The sequence below is a fragment of the Danio rerio genome, chromosome 5 (genome assembly GCF_052040795.2).
Source record: "Danio rerio strain M-AB ecotype USA chromosome 5, GRCz13ab, whole genome shotgun sequence".
Lineage (NCBI taxonomy): Eukaryota > Metazoa > Chordata > Actinopteri > Cypriniformes > Danionidae > Danio > Danio rerio.
The window spans coordinates 28,745,358-28,765,625 of NC_141025.1; the positions used below are offsets into that span (position 1 = coordinate 28,745,358).

General features: G+C 36.5%; 1 protein-coding gene across 1 annotated transcript in view; it reads left to right on the top strand.

Moving 5' to 3' along the window:
• zmat4a (zinc finger, matrin-type 4a) overlaps nt 1–20,268 on the top strand; it is a 164,990-nt gene that overhangs the window by 134,631 nt on the left and 10,091 nt on the right. The window contains exon 6 of the mRNA XM_087253531.1: nt 1,438–1,534. Within this exon, the coding sequence (XP_087109657.1) occupies nt 1,438–1,534 (97 nt within the window). The remainder of the gene's footprint in view (nt 1–1,437; nt 1,535–20,268) is intronic.

Genomic DNA, 20,268 nt, shown 5'->3' on the forward strand with positions numbered 1-20,268 from the left:
GAGAGGCTGATTTTTATGCGTCACTCCAAAATATGATGAATGAATATACACTCACCGGCCACTTTATTAGGTACACCTGTCCAACTGCTCATTAATGCAAAGTTCTAATCAGCCAATCACATGGCAGCAACTCAATGCATTTAGACATGTAGACATGGTCAAGATGATCTGCTGCAGTTCAAATCGAGCATCAGAATGGGGAAGAAAGGTGATTTAAGTGTTTTTGAACATGGGATGGTTGTTGGTGCCAGATGGGCTGGTCTGAGTGTTTCAGAAACTGCTGATCCATGGGGATTTAAAATAGAAAAAAATCCAGCAAGTGGCAGTTTTGTGGGCACAAATGTCTTGTTGATGCCAGAGGTAAGAGGAGAATGGCCAGACTGGTTCCAGCTAATAGAAAGGCAACAATAACTTCAATAACCACTCATTACAACTGAGGTATGCAAAAGAGCATCTATAAACACACAACACGTTGTACATTGAGGCAGATGGGCTACAGCAGCAAAAGATTTCTGCTGCAATATTTGGATGGTAGGGTCAAAATTTGCCATCAATAATATGAAAGCATGGATCCATCCTGCCTTGTATCAACAATTCAGACTGGTGGTGTTGGTGTAATGGTGTGAGGGATATTTTCTTGGCACACTTTAGGCCCATTAGTACCAATTGAGCATCGTGCCAACGTACCTACCTTGATGAATTTATGCTACACAGGATTAAGGCAGTTCTGAATGCATATGGGGGTCCAACCCAGTTTTAGTAAGGTGTACCTAATAAAGGTGAATGGCCGGTGAATGCATATTATAATCTGTTTTTTATTTCGTCCTGTACACTCTTAAAAATAAAGTTTTTAAATGGTTGACTGATGGTTGCATGAAGAATGTTTTACAATCATAGAACCAATCTACAAAAGTAAAAAAAAAAAAAGGTTCTTTAGATTATTAAAGGTTCTTTTAGATTACAGTTTGTTTTTCAGAGTAAAAAACAAATGTTTTCATTTTTTTTAAAGAACTGTTCACGATTCTTTGGAAATTCAAAATGGTGTTCTCTGGCAAAAAAAAAAATATTTTGGAAATTTTTGAAAGGAATATTTAAAAGATGAAAATGTATTCACTGTTTAATCCCCCTCAGCTGGTTCTAAACCTTTATGAGTAAGAAAAACAAATACCATGGAAGACAGTTTTTACATGTTTCCAGCTTTGAAACAGGTTTGGAAGGGTCCGTTAATGGTACAATTTTCAGTTTGGGGTAAACTATTCCTTTAAGAGTGTAAATGTCATAAATGTCATGATACTACAAGATGTGTTGCCTACATGATGAGGATTCATCATTGGTAATAGATTTTTGGATTTCCATAAATTGACTGTAAGGTTATGATTATGTGCATTTCTGTGTATACTTGCTAAAACAAAACATATGCTTGTGCTTTCTCTGTAGGTCTAAAACGCTGCTACACATGTGACGTCTGCAGTGTCACGCTGAATTCAGTGGCACAGTATCATGCACACCTGCAGGGCTCAAAGCACCAAAACAAGTAAGTACAAAAATAAAATGAAAATTCTGACATATTTACATGTGAATGATCTACTGTGATGAGCACATCTAAAAATATTTAAAGCAACAGCTGATTTCTGTGATGACCAATTTAAAGCAGAGCAAATTATGCCAAACAAGCAGAGCAGATACTGAGGTGCATGCAATCTACCACAAATACAAATAATACAAATAAAAAAATGAGTTAGCATTAATATTTACATGAATGATGCTTAACTTAAAGAGCGCTTATTATGGGTTTTTGAAAATTAGCTTCCATGCAGTGTATAACACAGCTCAAAGTAAATGAAAACATTCAGCTGAGGTTTAAATCTGAAAGTGCACCGTATTTAAAACTATTGATTAAAAAAAAAAAAAAAAAAAAAAGAAGAGTCGATTCAGAGTCGTTTATATAAATCGTCTTGGTGTCAAATCTTAAGTCATTTCGCATTGACGTTGACACGAAACATTGTCATAAGAAGTGTCGGAACCAGAAACCCATCTTCCCTTCAAACACTGTGGTGGGGTGTGGGGGATGGGGTTAATCATGACTGAAGATGAGTGGTCATGGCTCAAGATGCAGAGCCGTGGGGAATAAATGGTTGAAGTTTATTTTCACTACAATATCACAATAAAGCCAACCTCGTGCTGTGTTTGTTCGTGTCATTTTTCTGATGAATCATACAATAACCTACCCTGCAACCTGAGATCTGCAGGCCATTTGTTATTAGGATAAGGAAGGATCAGCACCAGAGACTATTACTGTATGGGACTTTGTCATTATTTAGGTTGTATATGTTTCTTCTTCCTCTGGATCACAACCTCTATGTGTGATTAAAATGGTTGCCTCCTTGTGTTCTCTAGTTTGCAAAATATGTATTTAATTGTGATTTGTAACTTGTAATAGCTTCACTATTGCTTTATGGTGCTATTCACATATTACGTGTAAAACCTTGTGGAAAACAGAACGTGTGCTGCTTACGTTACTGATTTAAATGCGTTTCTGTTTGCGATTTCTTGATTTTTGTCGTTCCTATGGCCACAATCAGCTGTTCTTACACAGATGTGGAAAAACTGCATTCACTTTTATGTCAATGGGATGAGCTGTTCCAGCAAGCTCTTTAATTAATACTGAATGTGTGTCATTGTTATTACTTGGGATAAAGTTTCACACATGGGCTCACACATATTCTACCTGACAAAAGGCTTGTCGTCTATCCCAGTTGTAAGAGCAACAAATAATAGCTTCTAGTTGATCATTTAGAAAAGTGGCAGAAGGTAGATTTTTCTGAGGAATCATCCCAATCATTCCAAGATTCTCACAAAAATTTAGTCAAGTTTGGTAAAGAAAAAAATCATGGTTTGGGGTTACATACAGTATCAAGACATGTGTGCTATACCATTACATTACAAACCACAGGAGAGGGCAATTTCTTCAGCAGGATAGCACTTCTTCTTATACTTTAGCCTCCACATCAAAGTGGAGGATTGGCCAGCCCAGTCACCAGACATGAACATTATCGAGCATGTCTGCGGTAAGGAGGAGGCATTGAAGATGAATCCAATAATCCTGATGAACTCTGGGAGTCCAGCAAGAATGGTTTCTTTGCCATTCCAAATGACTATTAATAAGTTATATGAGTAATTTCAGAGATGTATGGATGCAGTCCTCCAAGCTCATGGGGGTCATACACAATATTAATTAAATAATTTAATAACAACAAGTCTTAATTAAATAATTTAATAATCAAGGCATGACCATATTTTATTTAGATAAAATGAGCGTAATCTATAGGTCTTAGCCTTTCATATAAACCACTTCTAACACCAAATGATCTACTAGAAGTCAAGTTTAAATTTGTTGTTCTAAAGACTTGGACTGGCAACAAGACTTTTGTCAGGTAGTGTACTACTGTATGTTGTCAGGACGAGGCACTGTTGATAAGACATGGTGGATGTTTTCTTTTCTGCCTTTCACTAAATGTAGACGACCAATCACAACAGACTGGGTCATCAGACCAATCACTGCAGATTAGTGTCAAGCAAAGGAGAGATTTGGAAAGCACGAATCGAATTATTGAAAAAAATTAGGTGAAAACAAATCCATATTATAAGACAATAATGTGTTTTTTGACCTTGCATGTATATCAGCCTGTTGTTGGAGGCCCAAAACCTAATGGCCTTTTAAAATGCATAATAGGGGCTCTTTAAATCTTCTGTAGCCTAGTGATTTAATCAGAACTTCCCCTGCTCCAAGTGTATGTGAAGCTATTTCAAATCAGCAGTTTTGGTACTGACCCCAGTTCCTCTGTTTACACACACATTTGGGTCACTGGCTGTTCATACATTAGGAACACATCCAAAACTGAGATTTTACTGAGCTGTCGGCTCTCCACTGCTAATTAAACATCTACATAAAATCAGCTATTCCATAACTCTGAGCTCTTTATAAAAAGCGCATTCCGACTCCATCTGAATAGCTGCTGTATGTACTGGCCTTTTATAGTCTTCTGTCGTCATAATGGATGTTTTCCCTGTGCTGTGATCCAGTTGCAGATGTTTTGGGGTTGTCCTGCACTCGGCCTGCTGATCCTTATCCTGTTTATTTTGTTTTGAGTGGACAACCTCCATGAATTGACCGAATGAAACAAATACATATTAGCCATGTTTACATGAACACTTTTTGTGTTCAGTAATTGCGTCGAATCCTTGATTATCATGGATCTTGATTATTTCTACTATTTTAAATGCAGTTGTGCTTACATTCTGAATATATCCTAAACATTAAATTAGTATGTCCTTTTTCTAGTTGACAAGGGAAGCACCATAGCTAAAACTTGTCATATTTATCAAAAGTAGCAAATGAGGGCAATATTCTCCTGCTTTTTTTTTTTTTTGTTGTTGTTTTGTTTTTTTGTTTTTTTAAGTAAGCTTAATATTTATTCATGTCCAGTGTTGGGGAAAGTTACGTTTGAAAGTAATGCATTACAATATTGAGTTTCTCCCTAAAAAAAGTAACTAGTTGCGTTACTTAGTTACTTTTTATGGTTAGTAATGCCTTAAGTTACTTTAGATTAGGGATGGGTGATTCATTGAAAAGTAATCGAAATTGACATTCAGAACCTATAATCGATCTTATTTTTCCAAGTGAATTTTTTCAGTGACTTTCCCTCCTGTGTGTGAAGTCACATGACCCCGCTCTCTGATTTATACTTATTATATTATGTTTATACTTATTATATCATTCTGATATACTTCTGCCAAGCGCACAGCTACCAGCCAACGCAGCCTTCGCATACCCGCACACCTCTCAAAAAATGTAACTACATGTCACAACGATGCATAGCACAAGCTTTGTGATTGGTCAGTTTGTAGCGGTGACGAGGGTGGGTGGCGTGGAGAACCGTGTTTTAGGCAATGTGTGTTTTAATTTTAGTTGTTCAGCCTTGATGTTCAATAAAATATCGTAGATAATAGATAGTATGTTTACTTCGATTATTTTAAAAGCAAGTAATGCAACCTATATTCAAATTTCTCTCACATGTAATATGTGAGCATACTTACTGTACAAAACTTGTCAGTGAACTATGAGGGCAAAACAATGAATAAATAAATAAAATAATAATTTATTAATTATAATAAAGTTGAAATGTTTAATTTATTGAGATTTTAGTTTAAGGTCAAATCACCCAGGCCTACTTTTGACATTTGCGTACTTGTTATTACCTATTTGAGGCTTGCTCTCTCTCTTTCTTTCTTTTTTTTCTTTCTTTTTTTTTAATAAAGGAGCTCTGCAATTAAAAACACACTGTATAACCTACACCTTACCTTAAAAAAATTTTTAGTTTAGGATAATCAGATTAGATTATCTGAGAACTTCCTGACCCCAGAGCTATACATGGCGTATATACAGATTATTGAACGTTTAAAGCAATGTGTTTGCTACTTTTGTACTATTTGTCTTAGGTAAAATCACTGTCCATTGAGACTATAATCCCCTCTTCCTCAATGCGTTCAAAATAATGAACACATTCTCTTATTGACCGCGTTATTCAAGTTCAAGTCCAATTTATTTATGTAGCACGTTTCCAACTGCCACAAGGCCGCACAAAGGGCTTTAAAGAAAAAATAAAAACAAGCAGTATGGGCATAATAAACAAAACAGCAATAGGCACATATTGTAAAAGAGAGCATAAAAGATTTCAAATAGATTATACAAAAACAATTGTGATTCATTTTGACTACTTTTACATAAGCAATCTATTTTTAAAAGCAAATTAATTAAACTAAAAGTTAACTAAGAATTAACATTTTCAAAAAAGTTAATATTATTACTTCATTTTTTAAAAGTAATGTGTTACTTTACTTGTCACATAGAAAAAGTAATATTATTACGTAACTCACGTATCTTGTAATACCTTACCCCCAACAATGTATATTTCTGGAGGCAACTGGCATATAAACTTTACATTTTGTGCAGCAAAGAAAAATGCAGTCCCATAACAGAGCAGTTATTTATTCAAACATTTTAAAGCTTTTTTGCCAATCATTTCCGTGTATCCCAATTTTAAACCCCTGATCTGCTACACATTTTATAAAATAATACACAGTTGTTAATAGGTCTCATTATTATTAATATTATACACATAAATGCACACATTCACATGAGTTTATGTACATTTGTTTCAAAATATCTTCTCCTGTGTTCCTCATAAGAGTTAGAGAGGTATACAAGAAGAAAATGAGAATATGTACTCAGTGAACTTTTTAAATTTTAGACAACTTTTGGCCTTACTTATTCATTCATTTATTTATTTAACAGAGAAAATAGCTTTAAATATACTGCTCCCTGTAGCCTGCAGTGTTGGAAATGGTTTGCATAAATTGCTGATCCTTGCAGTGATTAACAGAAAAACGGTCAACACTTCAACCATTAGCAGGACACTGATCTTATGTTCATCACAACAGTTTATTTTAGAGCTATATGAGCTCAGGAAAGCAGAAGTGTTTCATTGTGTGTGTGTATATGTGTGTGTGATAAAACAATAATTTTTTGCTTTTTGTGGGGGGATGGAGAAACAAACGACCCTCTGGTGATAAAAGAAGTGATAAGACTGTTGATCAATAGACTGAATGAACCTCATCCCCTTCCCTTCTGCGCTCAATCAAACACACGCCTGGCCAACAAGACAAAAATGTTGCCTCTGCCAAATTGAGAACAACCTTGTATTGAGTAATTGACTTCAGCTCTGAGGGATGTGTGTATTATCCACTCTCCATTAGACTCTTTTAATTTGTGGGAACACATTTCTCAGGTTTGTCTGAGGGCATCGAATCGCTGATAAATGGGAAATCTCTGTCAAACAGTGTTTGTGTGATATATTCAATTCAATTCAATTCAATTCAATTCAATTCAATGCAGCAGGTAATAGTGTATGGTGATATAAGCATGAAATGAACCGATATGAAGTGCACCGTACAGTATAAGCACTTTTTTGTTGTTATTTGAAGTGCGTGTTAGTGATATGCACTTTGGAAGGTCCACAGTGTGCATACATGTATCTTATTACACACACAGTGATCTTTAAATATGACAAATGTAAGGATTAAAATGTCAAATATTTATTGTCTACATTTAAATAAAAATAATGGATAGTCATTGCATAAATCAAAATCATCTCAACTCATTAAGAGAATAGGGACAACATTTTTAGACCATGCACTGGGCACACAGATGTTTTTCCCATTCTTAAAATGATATAAGTGGATTTGGACCAGCCCTAAGTTCACCTTAGACCAGGGTTATTAAACTCCGTTTCTGGAGGGCCGCAGCCCTGCACAGTTTAAGTCCAACCCTGCTTCAACACACTCATGCCGGGGTCACACTCGAGTTTGAGCATGCAAAATTCTGTCATACAGCGCTGTAAAAAGGTGCGGGATTACACAGGATGATTAGACATTTTAAAAAGCAGGCGATTGGTCCATATTTTAAATTTCTGTACAGAGAGGTCATGTTTTGATCTTTCATTGGTCTCACACTATCACCTGATGTGATTTCACATATCAGAGTTCACCAAGCTTGAACTTTGCAATGCAAAGAACTCCGGAACTTGTCGCACGAGCTTGTGTTTCCAGTATGAAGCATTCGTGTGCATATGAATGGAAGTCTATGGGGCGAAAAGTGCAGTGTGACCACAGATTTACCTGTAGGTTTCAAACAAGACTAAAGCATTCAATTAGTTAGATTATGTGTGCTTAATTAGGGTTGGAACTAAACTGTGCAGAGCTGCGACCCTCCAGATTTTGACACATGTGCCTTAGACCATGTGCTTAGATCAGTGTTTCCCAACCCCTGTTCCTGGAGGCACACCAACAGTACACATTTTGCATGTGTCCCTTATCTGACCTATTAACTTCGGGTTTTAAAGTCTCTTCTCATGTTCTGATCAGTTGATTCAGGTGTGTTTGATTAGAGAGAGGTTTAAAATGTGTACTGTTGGTGTGGGGCTGTGCGATTAATTGAAGTTGAATCACAAAATTCAAATTGCGATTGGCTAATCACAAGAGGCTGCGATATGAAATGTATATGTGTTATTTATTTTCCCCCACCCAGAGCAAATGAGTGACTGCCATCTGTGTGTAGCAGTCTTACTAGCCAATTGAGTGAGCTCACTTTTGTTTTGCCCAATCAGAATGTGCGTAACTGAACTATGTCCACAGTAAAAAAAAAAAAAAAAAAGAAACAGGAAAGCACTGACAAGTGAGATTATAGGGTCTGCTGCTTCCGAAGCATCATTAGACAAATTAATATCAAAGAAAAACAGCATTGGTAACATGAGAATATTGTGGTTTCAAAGTCAAAGACACTAAACAACAACAGGTAATTTTTAAGAGCTGTCACAGAACTGTTGTCATGACTTACAGATTATTGAGCTGAAGCTTGATTATAAAACTAAATTGCAAATCAAATCGCAATTAGATATTTTCCCCAAATTGCACAGCCCTATGTTGGTGTGGCTTCAGGATCAGAGTTGGAGAACACTGGCTTAGATCATGAAAATGGAGCCCTAAAGGTTGTCATCTTAAGGGGGTCGCACACCAGATGTGCTGTTCGGTGATGCACCGTGCCACACAGCGCCATGCATGTTTGAATTCTAAATATAGATATCAGTGTATGCACACCGGTACCACAAGTCGACGGCTGTCTGCAGCAACCAGCTACAACTTAGGACACTGTTCATATTTCTGCCGCACCATCTTAGTTTTATATTAAATAACATTCATGCCCGTCTGGTGTGCGATACTTCCAACTGTCGTGTGCGCCACATTGCATCACTGAGCGCCGCATATTTACTCTTATGCACAAAATGTTTGATCAATCTTGGGTAAAATATGGACAAACCCAATTGTTGGATTAAAACTTTAATTGAAAATGTAACTTGTTCACCACTCAGGGTTTTTTTATTATTAATTAATTAATTTTGTTTTTGTTTCGTATTAAGTTTTTGTTGTTTTGTTTTCCTTTGTTTTGTTCTGTTTAATTTTTGTTTTTGTTTTTTTTGTTTTGTTTTTGTTTTGATTTGGATTCATTTAGTTTTTTTGTTGTTTTGTTTTGTTTGTTATAATATGTTTTGGTTTTTGTTTTGTTAATTCTTTTGTTTTGTGTTACGTTTTTGTTGTTTTGTTTTGTTTTGTTTTGTTCATTCATTAATTTATTCATTTTCTTTTCAGCTTAGTTTCTTTATTAATCTGGGGTCGCCACAGCAAAATGAACCGCCAACTTATCCAGCACGTTTTTCACGCAGCAGATGCCCTTCCAGCTGCAACCCATGCCTGGGAAACATCCACACACACACTCATTCACACTCATACACTACAATTTAGCCTACCTAATTCCCTTGTGCCCCATGTCTTTTGGCTGTGGGGGAAACTGGAGCACCTGGAGGAAACCCACATGAATGCAGGGAGAACATGCAAACTCCACAAAGAAATGCCAGCCAAGGCTCAAACCAGCGACCTTCTTGGTGTGAGGTGACAGCACTGCCTACTGCACCACTGCGTCACCTTGTTTTGTTTAAATTCACCATTTTTATCATAAACAGAAAGTATCCTTATTGTATAAATGCATAAACTTCCTAAAAAAATCTCTAAATAACAAGGAGTATTCATATTCTATGAAATTAATTTGACATTTAAATGGTGTTAGGAATAAGGTAAAATTACTGTGATTTTTTTTTTGATGATATTTACTGTATGTGGAAACTGGTTGTTATTTTAGGTCTTTGTTATGTATTGAGCTTTTAACAACATTCATTTAATAAAATAATGTTTCAAAAGGAAATGAATGATTTATACTGTCACTTGATCAATTTAAAGCTCTGCTGAGGAAAAATAAAGCATATCCTAAAGTTATGGTGAAACTGATTGAAGAAATTACGTTTTAAAAGTGAATTCAAAGCATATTATACCATTGTTAGAGAAAACATAAAGCATACATAATGTGATTCAGTTGGATGCTGCTTTATTCAGCAGGACCTCCCAAAGAAAATTGGTTTTCTATAGCTTTGATCTAAAGGCCACTTAACGCCACACTAAATTCAGAGATCACTTTTAATCATCGTTTCTGGGCTCTTTCTGTACGGTGCAGTCGTTTAATGCTGGTTACACACAAAAGCAAGTGGATTCTGTCTACATGTGACTTCCAGATTAGCACACAGGAGACAGATGATAAAGAGAGGACATGAGGCTGTGTGATACGGACAGAATAAGAAAGAGGGAAAGACTCATTCTTCCTCTACTCCAGTATCAATAGGTCAAGCCCAGTTGACAGGCTCATTACCATGGCATCATCACACTTCTGACGCACCATCCATCAGTGTCCACCACCACACATACACACACACATGCACACACATGCAGCATGCTTCCTACATACAGAGACACACCTTTCTACTTTACCCTTCACACTCTATCTCCAGTGCAGTGTTCAGCACTTCTGGTTTTTGACAGGTTTTATTAAATAAGCATCGATTGAAACTTCAACTGTTGTTTCCTCACTATGCTCGTGTCTTTTGTTCTAGGGTCTGTCTGAAAAATAACAGCTTTCTGATGGAGAATATTTAACCTCTTTTCTACTATCACTATATCTTGGCTTAACCGTTCCAGTCTGTGCCTATCTAGGCCAGTCAGTTCGAGATGGTTTCATTTTCCAATGTGATGCTGATAACGGAGCTCTGTCTAAAGTATGAAAAGCATGGAACTGAAAAGTCTGGAAATGCATGAGTTGTTGCCTTGGGAACGCTAGTGTAATGTAAACAGCGATATGGAAGAGAATTTGGGGGCTTGTTTTGGGGGCTTCTTTTTATCTGATATTCACCAAGTTGAATTGCAAAAGAATAAATATGTTGCACACTTCCGCTCAGCTATAGAGAAACTGGCAACCAGGGAAGAGTGGCAAGGTCTCAGACACACGCACACACACTGGATATACAACTAGAATATTGACTTTTGACTTCTAGAAAACCTGAATTTTCTATTAAGCTTTCAACACTGGTTGATTCTGAAAACGTAGCCCTATGCACATTTCTGGAGATCGTGAATTATGTAGACAGAAGTACCTATGGCTGCATTTCGTCATTAAAATGAACTGTACGCTGCGGTATAACGCCGTTTCTTTTTGCGCTTACCAGCTGATTGCTTACCTCTGTATGGATGGCTTTTCTGTTGTTACCAGTTTGTCCAATAAATTGCCATGTACATTGGCAGACTTGAGATGCAGAGCAGAGTTGACGGCGACATTAGGGTTCAAGTCAGGTGAAGAACGGTTCCAGAAAGCAGGTATGACAAAAACAAAAGATAAGTGAAGTTTCCCAAACTAATTTCGAGAGGAGCACGTGATAGAATTGACTACAGCTGATCCGTATCACTAATCACTAACTAGCCAATCGGATCACTCTAAATTTAATATAAATATCCAGCCTAAACTCCATTCCTCATCTTCGTTTTTGGAAAAACCCCCCATCCTTCCCTTCTCCCTCCTCCTCAGTTCGGGCGTCACGGCGGCTCAGTGGCTAGCACTGTTGCCTCACAGCAAGGAGGTCATTGGTTCAACACTAGCTGAGCAAACCGATACTCTCTGTGCAGAGTTTGCATGTTCTCCCCGTGTTCGCGTGGGTTTTCTCCGGGTACTCCGGTTTCCTCCCACACCCAAAAAACCATGCAAAGTTAAAGTCACAAGCACATACTACAAATTAGCGCCAATAGTGATTTATTTTGGGAGCTATCGAGAACTACCTGATCTCATATCCCTCCTAATGCTTATTGACCAGGCGGGAGCCTTGGGCTCATCTATCACCGAGCTCAGGGTTCTCTCCCGGGACAGCATGCCAAACTAGCTTAAATAGTCAAGCACTATCTAAGTGTGAACTCTTGAAAAGATAAAATAAACAAGTAAATAACAGGGGGAGTGGTAAAATAAAAAAAAGTGTGGTAAAAATCAGATGATCAGTCTGTTTTTGTTTTTCTGAATTGCTTTTTAAAACACTGCGATTGGGTTTTGGGAAGTAGGTAGGCAGGTCAATCTGTGGGTTTAAGAAAGGGGGAGGGTGGGGGAATCAGTCGGCTGGTCAGTCAGTAAGTTAGTCGGTTGACAGTGGCCTCTGGTGGATTTACATGAGAACATCAGGTGGGAATGGCACTCGTGAGAGAAATTTGAGATCTGAAAAAGCGTACACAGCGGCCTCTAGTGGATTTGTGAAAACAAAAACGTCAAAAAAGAAAACATAGCTCCTGGGGCGTATTTTGCTTTCTACAGAAATGGATTTAGGAGTATGTAATCAGAATGAGCCTTGGTTGGTAGCGTTTGGCATGATAGTGGCAAAGTGGGTAAAATTAGTTTTTTTACTGTGAAGATTTTTTTAATCACCATAATGGTGTTTAATTTTAGTTTCTTTCCACCAGTTTAATTAGGTTTAAAAAATGGTTTAGTTACAGTTATACAATTTTTATCATGTTATCAGAATTACAGCAGTTAATCCCAATACCATATGACCAATACCAGTTTCACAGTTATCGATTGAACTAGTAGCAACTAGACAATTAGTAGTCTGTCTGCTTAATATAGTCAACAGAATTTCTAAAAGAGAAAATCTAAATTATATGTAACCTGTTTTTGGACGTGTATGTATATAAATGTATATAAACTGCAGAAATGGTGGCAATTTATTTTTTTTAAAATTTTTTTAATTATTATTTTTTTTTTTGAGGTTTGATAAAAAGTAATGTTAGAGTTTTTAGTGCTATGGACAAGTATATCGAATGAAAAGCCACAGCCATATCAACCTGCAGCCCAAGACCGGTTAGTCACTGAAGACAAAGCAGGGCTGAGGCTGGTAAGTACCTGGATGGAAGTGGTGTTAATGAGACCAGCAGGGGGCCCTCAACCTGCAGTCTGTGTGAGTCCTAATGATCCAGTAAAGTGAAGAGGACCCTATACTGTCAGTGAGCGCCGTCTTTCCGATGAGATGTTAAACCGAAGTCTTGACTCTCTGTGGTCATTAAAAATCACATGGTAGCTCTCGTGATTGTAAAGCGCTTTGAGTGTATGGCCATACATGATAATAGCACTATATATAAATACACATTACATTACAAAATACCCATGTTATATGGCATCTATGATTTTGAACATAATCTATATATTGGTACAATCTTGCACTTTCTCATAGTATGTCTAGTAATGATCATGTGTTGACCGCTTGAAAAGTTATGCTTTGAAATTAATCTGATCAAATGCATTTTGGTCAAAGGCAGACAGTTCGAAACTTTGCAGACCTTATTTAGTCCTATATTTAGCATTGTCCAATTTTGCATCAGATTGACGTAAAGTTCATATTGCTATCTGTAATTGGTGACAAATATTGTTACCCATTTGACTGATAGCTCCCTAGAAAGCTACAAGTACTTGCCACACTGTCACTCAAATCCTGTTATTAATTTGCAGTGCAATTGCTTGTCTCAGTGCATAATCTAAGTTAAATAAAAACACACCCACATATGCTGGCTACAAATCTCAATTTACTACCTGTCATAAACGACAACTTAAAGATTATGAATGTGCCTATATAATGCACCAGGGATCCGTCTGTCTCCCTTTTGTTTTTCAGTCGATTAAAGATGATGTTCAGTACATTAAACTCAATAATATATACAATACGCCGCCTGGTTTATGAACTTCTCATCACCACCCCGTCCTCCAGCCATCCACTTTTAACCCCGCTTTTAATGAAATCTTTTATCCCGGTCCCTCTCCTGTCCATCATCTTACTCCCTCTCCACTTCTCCTGCTCAGCCAGGAGAATAAGTCTGTGTTCTGCCACCTGACAGCTCTTTGATTCCAGTCTCATCCTGTCTGCAACAAGCTATTTGCCTTCAATCTTGCTTGCCCCATTTTCCAAACACCATCTTGGCTGATTTGTTTGTCTCACACAAGATGTAAGCTCCCCAGGGTAATCTTGATTTTTCGGTGTAAAATAAACATGTCTACACTCCAAGCTGCGATAAAACATGAACTATTGATTTCGTTACAGTCTGAACAAATATCCTAAGACAGTCTTCAAACAAAATTGTTTGCTTTTGGCTTCATATTGTGATGAGACAAGATGAGGACTTATTGTATGTGACAGAGAATAAAAACAGAGGCGGAAGCGGTGCTCCTCTTTTTGTTCTTTCTTTTTATTGAAGTAAACAGTGTTTCAGTCTCACCGTGTGCTAAATTTAATAAGTTAAAGTGTTCTCTGATATTTACATAGTATGTTTGTGGCTTAGATGAGTTTCTACGTTTTCTAGAAGCAGTTTTATGAAAATGACTGCTAAAATTAAATATGTTGAACATAATTGAACTGGTTGTAAACATTAATGTGCTCTGCTATGATTTCTCAAACACACACACACACACACACACACACACACACACACACACACACACACACACACACACACACACACACACACACACACACAGACAGCTTGATGTACCCTAAAAACAAATATAATCATACTACATTTAAAAATATATTTTAAGAAATTTAGACGTTGCCTTTTCAATATTTTAGAACTTAAGTGGTGGACATGTTTAGCTAGAAAGAGTGAGTGAGATGTTTAAAGAACCCCTATTATGCATTAAAAAAGGTGATATTTTGGTTTGGGGGTCTCCAACATCAGGCTGATATGCATGCAGGGTCAAAAAACACTTACATTGTCTTATAATATGCATTTATTTTTACCTAATTATTCCAGCGACACCTATATGACTTGTTCAGCGATTCATTTGTTCCTAAACCCCTCCTTAGCACGTTGCTAATCTGCTCTGATTGGCTCGATGATCCAGTCTGTTGTGATTGGTTGACTGCGTTCAGCGTGATGCCCATCACGCCTTATCAACAATGTTGAAGCAAGAAAAGCTCAACTATTTTGAAACTTGACCAGCGCATGTGTGTTGAAACAGCTGACGATGGCCATAGCAATGGCAAATTTCAGAGAATTGCGAGTTTGCAAACACATTTAAATCCATAAAGAAAATAGCAATGTGGTTTCAATGTGGTTTTAAATGCAATTTGAATAATATAACGAGTTAACCAGATACAGTACAAGCTGTGTAGAGTGATTACAAGTAACAAAACACATTTAAATACATAATTTGCAAGCTAAAGAAAACAATGAGGCAACCATTTTAATTGCACTTACTAAGACTTGTGAAATGGAGGAAGAAACTGATCCATGAACTGTGTACTGATAAAGTTCCTGTCAGGCTCTGACAAAGTCCCATACATCAGTAGTCTTTCTGATCCTTCCTTTAACTAACGGCCAATGAACCCAAGTTGCAGGGTAGATTTAACCATCAGCTGGATGTTTTCAGTGCAGTATGCAATTCCCATGTAATGAACTCTTGTTATTCAGCTATGCCTACTCTTAGATTTTCATTCTATGGTATGTTTAAATATAAAAAAAGTTTGAATCCCAGTTGCATTGGCATGATTTATGTCATAACAAATGATAATTGTCTTTTGAGAAATTGAGATGAATAAATGCATTAAAATAAATTGTGCTTAAATTAGATATGATAAATTACAATGTAGAGAAGACAAATATTTAATAACTACCGTTTAACACTCTGTTTCAGAATTATGTTAATGACGCAGTTCCTAAAATTAAATATTCTGTCATTGCCCCATAAATTGCCTGTTTGGGTTTTTCCTTCTGCTAAAGAGAAAAAAGAGAAAATGGTTTATAACAAACTGTTGACGTCCAGGATTTTTTAATTAATTTTTATTATTTTTGGTTATTAACATTTTTTTTAACAGAAGAGAGGAACTCAAAGAGGTTTTGGAGCAAATGAATGGTAAATGTCCATTATTGGGTAAACTATCTCTTTAAAGGATATGGCATTTACTCACTCTCCAGGCCATTTGTCTTAGTATCATGGAGAAACTGGAACCTATTAACCTCCTCTTTAACATTTATTGATTTGACTTTTCTTTAGTGGATCTAAGGTACACATTGTATCAGTACTTGTGTTCTCTGTAAATCAAACCCATGACCTTACTATTATCTAAAAATTGACCTTCAGTAATGCAACTTTAGATATAGAATGGAAGGAACTGGTGTGGCATTACGGATGACTCAGATCATACACATCGCATTTAATCTTGAAATAAACAGCTTTGGTGTGTAAATATATGTTGGTTTATAACAGATTATTTTGACTCATCCATTTAATTTGTTCTTTAAAGAGTAAAGGTGATTCATATCAAAGGGATCTGTGGGTTTGCTCACCTTTCTCATCATCTTCTGTGCTTTGCATTTTCTTTAATGTTTTACACTGTTGGTTGACTGGAATGTCCCTTCAAAACTTGACCCCAGCCTTGGTCTTATTCTAATGGTATTATTTATTAGATAGTTAGATAGACGGGAAGAAAGAAAAAAAAGACTTTAAAACTTCCTTTACATGTATAGAAATACAAACTGCCTGATATGGTGTCATAAACATGTTATTTTGTACAGTTGTCATACTATATATATTTTTTTTTTCAGGGGCAGTGTGCATTAATTAGAGAATAACATTCCCCAAGATAGTAAATATACTCAAATTAGCCCAAAGACCATATTTTAAAGGCCTATACCAATAAAAACAATACAAATTCAAACTATAAATGATACTCAAATGAACAACAAAAAACAACATCTACAAACAAACTAAACTGATTTATCTAAATTTTGAAGTGCTTGTGTATACTTAATGATTCCAGAGTTTTCAAAACTGTAGATTTTGTGTTAGACAAACTTATTAGACAATAATTAATACGAGAGAGGACCACGGAATTTAAAATACATTTTTGCAGCCCTATTTGATAAAGAACGAAACTTATTATTATCACTGATGAAAGAAAATGGGAAGGAACTTTTTTGTTGTTGTACACAAAGAACTATTCAAATAAGAGTTTGTTCATTGGAAGGTTCCATTAAAGGTTTTTAGTGGGGAAAACAGCTTTTCTGCAGTGGAAAGGCTCTTAAATATTAAAGAAAAAAATGGTTCCATTATAAGAAAAAAATAGATATTTTCACTGAACAAATCTTTGGGGAACTAAAAATGGTTCTGTAACACAGCTGATTTTTCTTGGAAACAACTGAAGTAAAAGTGTGCAATGGTATTGCAAATTTTTGAAAGTAGAGTGACCAGATATGGCTTTTTTCTTGGGACTATTCTGTGTTTTAAAAATTTAAGAGGAGCTTAAAAAGAGAAAAAAAATATACAGTTAGATCCTTTAATATATGGATATCGACACAATTCTAACATTTTGCCTGTAATTGACTGCAAAGGATTTGCAACAAGTATTAAAAAGTAAAAGTTTAATTTATGATTAATATTCTGTCCAATTATTTTTGGATCCTTAACAAATGGGAGGCACAGATAACTGTTGTAATTCCTACAGTGTTCACCTGATTTGGAAGTAAAACCAAATTAAAGCTCACAGTCTGCAGCTATAGCACATCTTGTTCCCTTCATTTCAAATCGATTGTGTTGGTTTATAGAGCCAAAAATGTTAGAATTGTGTCGATGTCCAAATATTTATGGACCTAATTTTGTTTGTGTGTGTGTGTGTGTGTGTGTGTGTGTGTGTGTGTGTGTGTGTGTGTGTGTGTGTGTGTGTGTGTATATAGAGGACAATTTTGTCCTTTAATACTAGCAGTATATGAACTGCACCATTAAAAACTCAAGTACATTTTGCTTTCATTTTCTCAATCCCAGTGAAAAAGGGGCTTCTGCAGAGTTTCTGCATTTTAAATTGTTGGCGTGTTTTAATTACTCACACTCGCCTCCCTCACTATAGTAAGCTACTGCGACATAGCACATATGAAATAAATGACGTCGGTACGTAATAACTGGGTATGATTATTACTGAACCAATACTGAATTGTCCGTGTCTGCATCGCGGTGCACCAAAGAAAAAATTAATTTGACACGCCTAATATATATATATATATATATATATATATATATATATATATATATATATATATATATATATATATATATATATATATATATATATATATATATATATATATATATATAGTTAAAGTCAGAATTATGTGTCCCCCTGCTTATTTTTCCACAATTTGGAAATATATATATATAATTCTGACTTCAACTATATATATATATATATATATATATATATATATATATATATATATATATATATATATATATATATATATATATATATATATATATATATATATATATATATACTGTATTTATGTCAAAATAAATAACCTCTTCATTCAATACAATGCTGTTATACGAAGAACGACAACAACAATAATAATAAGCTGACTTAAATTTAATTACATTTTTGAAAAAGAAATAGTTTAGTTAGATTTGAGTATTGATCAATTTACATATACTGTAAAAACATCATCACTACAGCAGGTAGACCCATTCTGAGAATCCTCCACATGAAGAGCAGCATTTAACATGCACAATCCCACAACTTCAATGCAAATGTAACGCCCCAAGTGCTTCCTCCATTTTACATGAGAGCAGTGATTGCTGAAGATCAGCACATGAGCCTTTGATGTCTCTATCCTTAGACTCCCACCCTCCACTCTGAAGAGTAATAGAGGAGCATTGCCTTAGGAGAACAATGAATCACCAGCACCACTGCTCGCTCACTTTCAGAGGTCTGTGGGATTGAAATCGCACATGAATGACCCCGTGTCCAACCCTGGCATTGGAAAGATCTCTGAATCAAATGTACAATGTCACTTTCATGAAATGTTTGTCATTTTCTTCACAAAGCTGAAGAGAATACACATTGTTAGGTGTGTTTGTTTAGAATCTTAATTATTCTGAAACCGTAAAGTGATGCACGGGTGCAAATTGGAGCGTTTGATCGTACTTAAGCTTAGCACTTGAAAATAATGCCGGAGGGACGAATGAGATGAAGGGAAGGGAAGGTAGGAGGGAGAAGGTGGATGGAGGTCAGCAACAGCAATTTCATTTGAACGTGGGACCTGACGCTTTGAGAATTATTATGTAAAATTTTGCCTCTGGCTACTTCGTTTTGCTTAATTTGGGATGTGAGAACTGTAAATGATTAAGTGCGGATGGCGTGTTTTGTACAGTTATTTTAAGTGAAAAGGCAAGTTCAAGTGCTGTGTGAAAACCTCATGATGAAGGTACAGTATGTTTATAGCACATCTTTTGCAGAACAAATTTCCACTTGTGACCTTGACCTAGGCGATCAGAAACATTTTCAGAGTAGCAGATAAGAAAAGCTTATTTTACTGCATGTCAGAGCAAGACATACATGACATTTGTGAGTGAATGAGTGGGAAATCGCAATAAAATTTTTAAAAAGAAATATACTGTATATTACCTGACAAAAGTCTTGTCGCTGATCCAAGTTTTAGAAACAGCAAATAACTTCACTTCTAGTTGATAGTTTGGAGCAGAAGTGGCTTATATAAAAGACAAATGCCTTTAGATTACGCTTATTTTACCAAAATAAAATATGATCATGCCTTGATTTTTAGCTATTCAATTAGGACAGTATGGCCTGACTTTGCTTAGACGAGTCTTGTCATTTATCAGAAATAATGTACAGTATAGAAGGCCGGCAGCTAGCTCTCTGCAACTCTTACATGGTCGCCCACTGAAGCTAAGCAGGTCAGTTACCTGCTAACCAGTCAGTACCTGAATGGGAGGCCACATGGAAAACCTAGGTTGCTGCCGGAAGTGGTGCTAGTGAGGCAAGCAGGGGGCGCCCAACCTGCGGTCTGTGTGAGAGATAATGCCCCAGTATGGTGACGGGGACTCTATACTGCTCAGTGAGCGCCGTCTATCGGATGAGACGTTAAACCGACTCTCTGTGGTCATTAAAAATCCCAGGATGCCCTTCGAAAAATCCCAGGATGTCCTTCGAAAAAGATTAAGGGTTTAACCCGGCATCCTGGCCAAATCTGCCCAATGGCCTCTGTCAATCATGGCCTCCTAACCCTCCCCATATCATAATTGGCTTCATCACTCTGTCTCCTCTCCACTAATCAGCTGGTGTGTGGTGTGCGGTCTGGCGCAAAATGGCTGCCGTTGCGTCATCCAGGTGGATGCTGCGCACTGGTGGTGGATGAGGAGATGTGTAAAGCGCTTTGAGTGCCCAGAAAAGCACTATA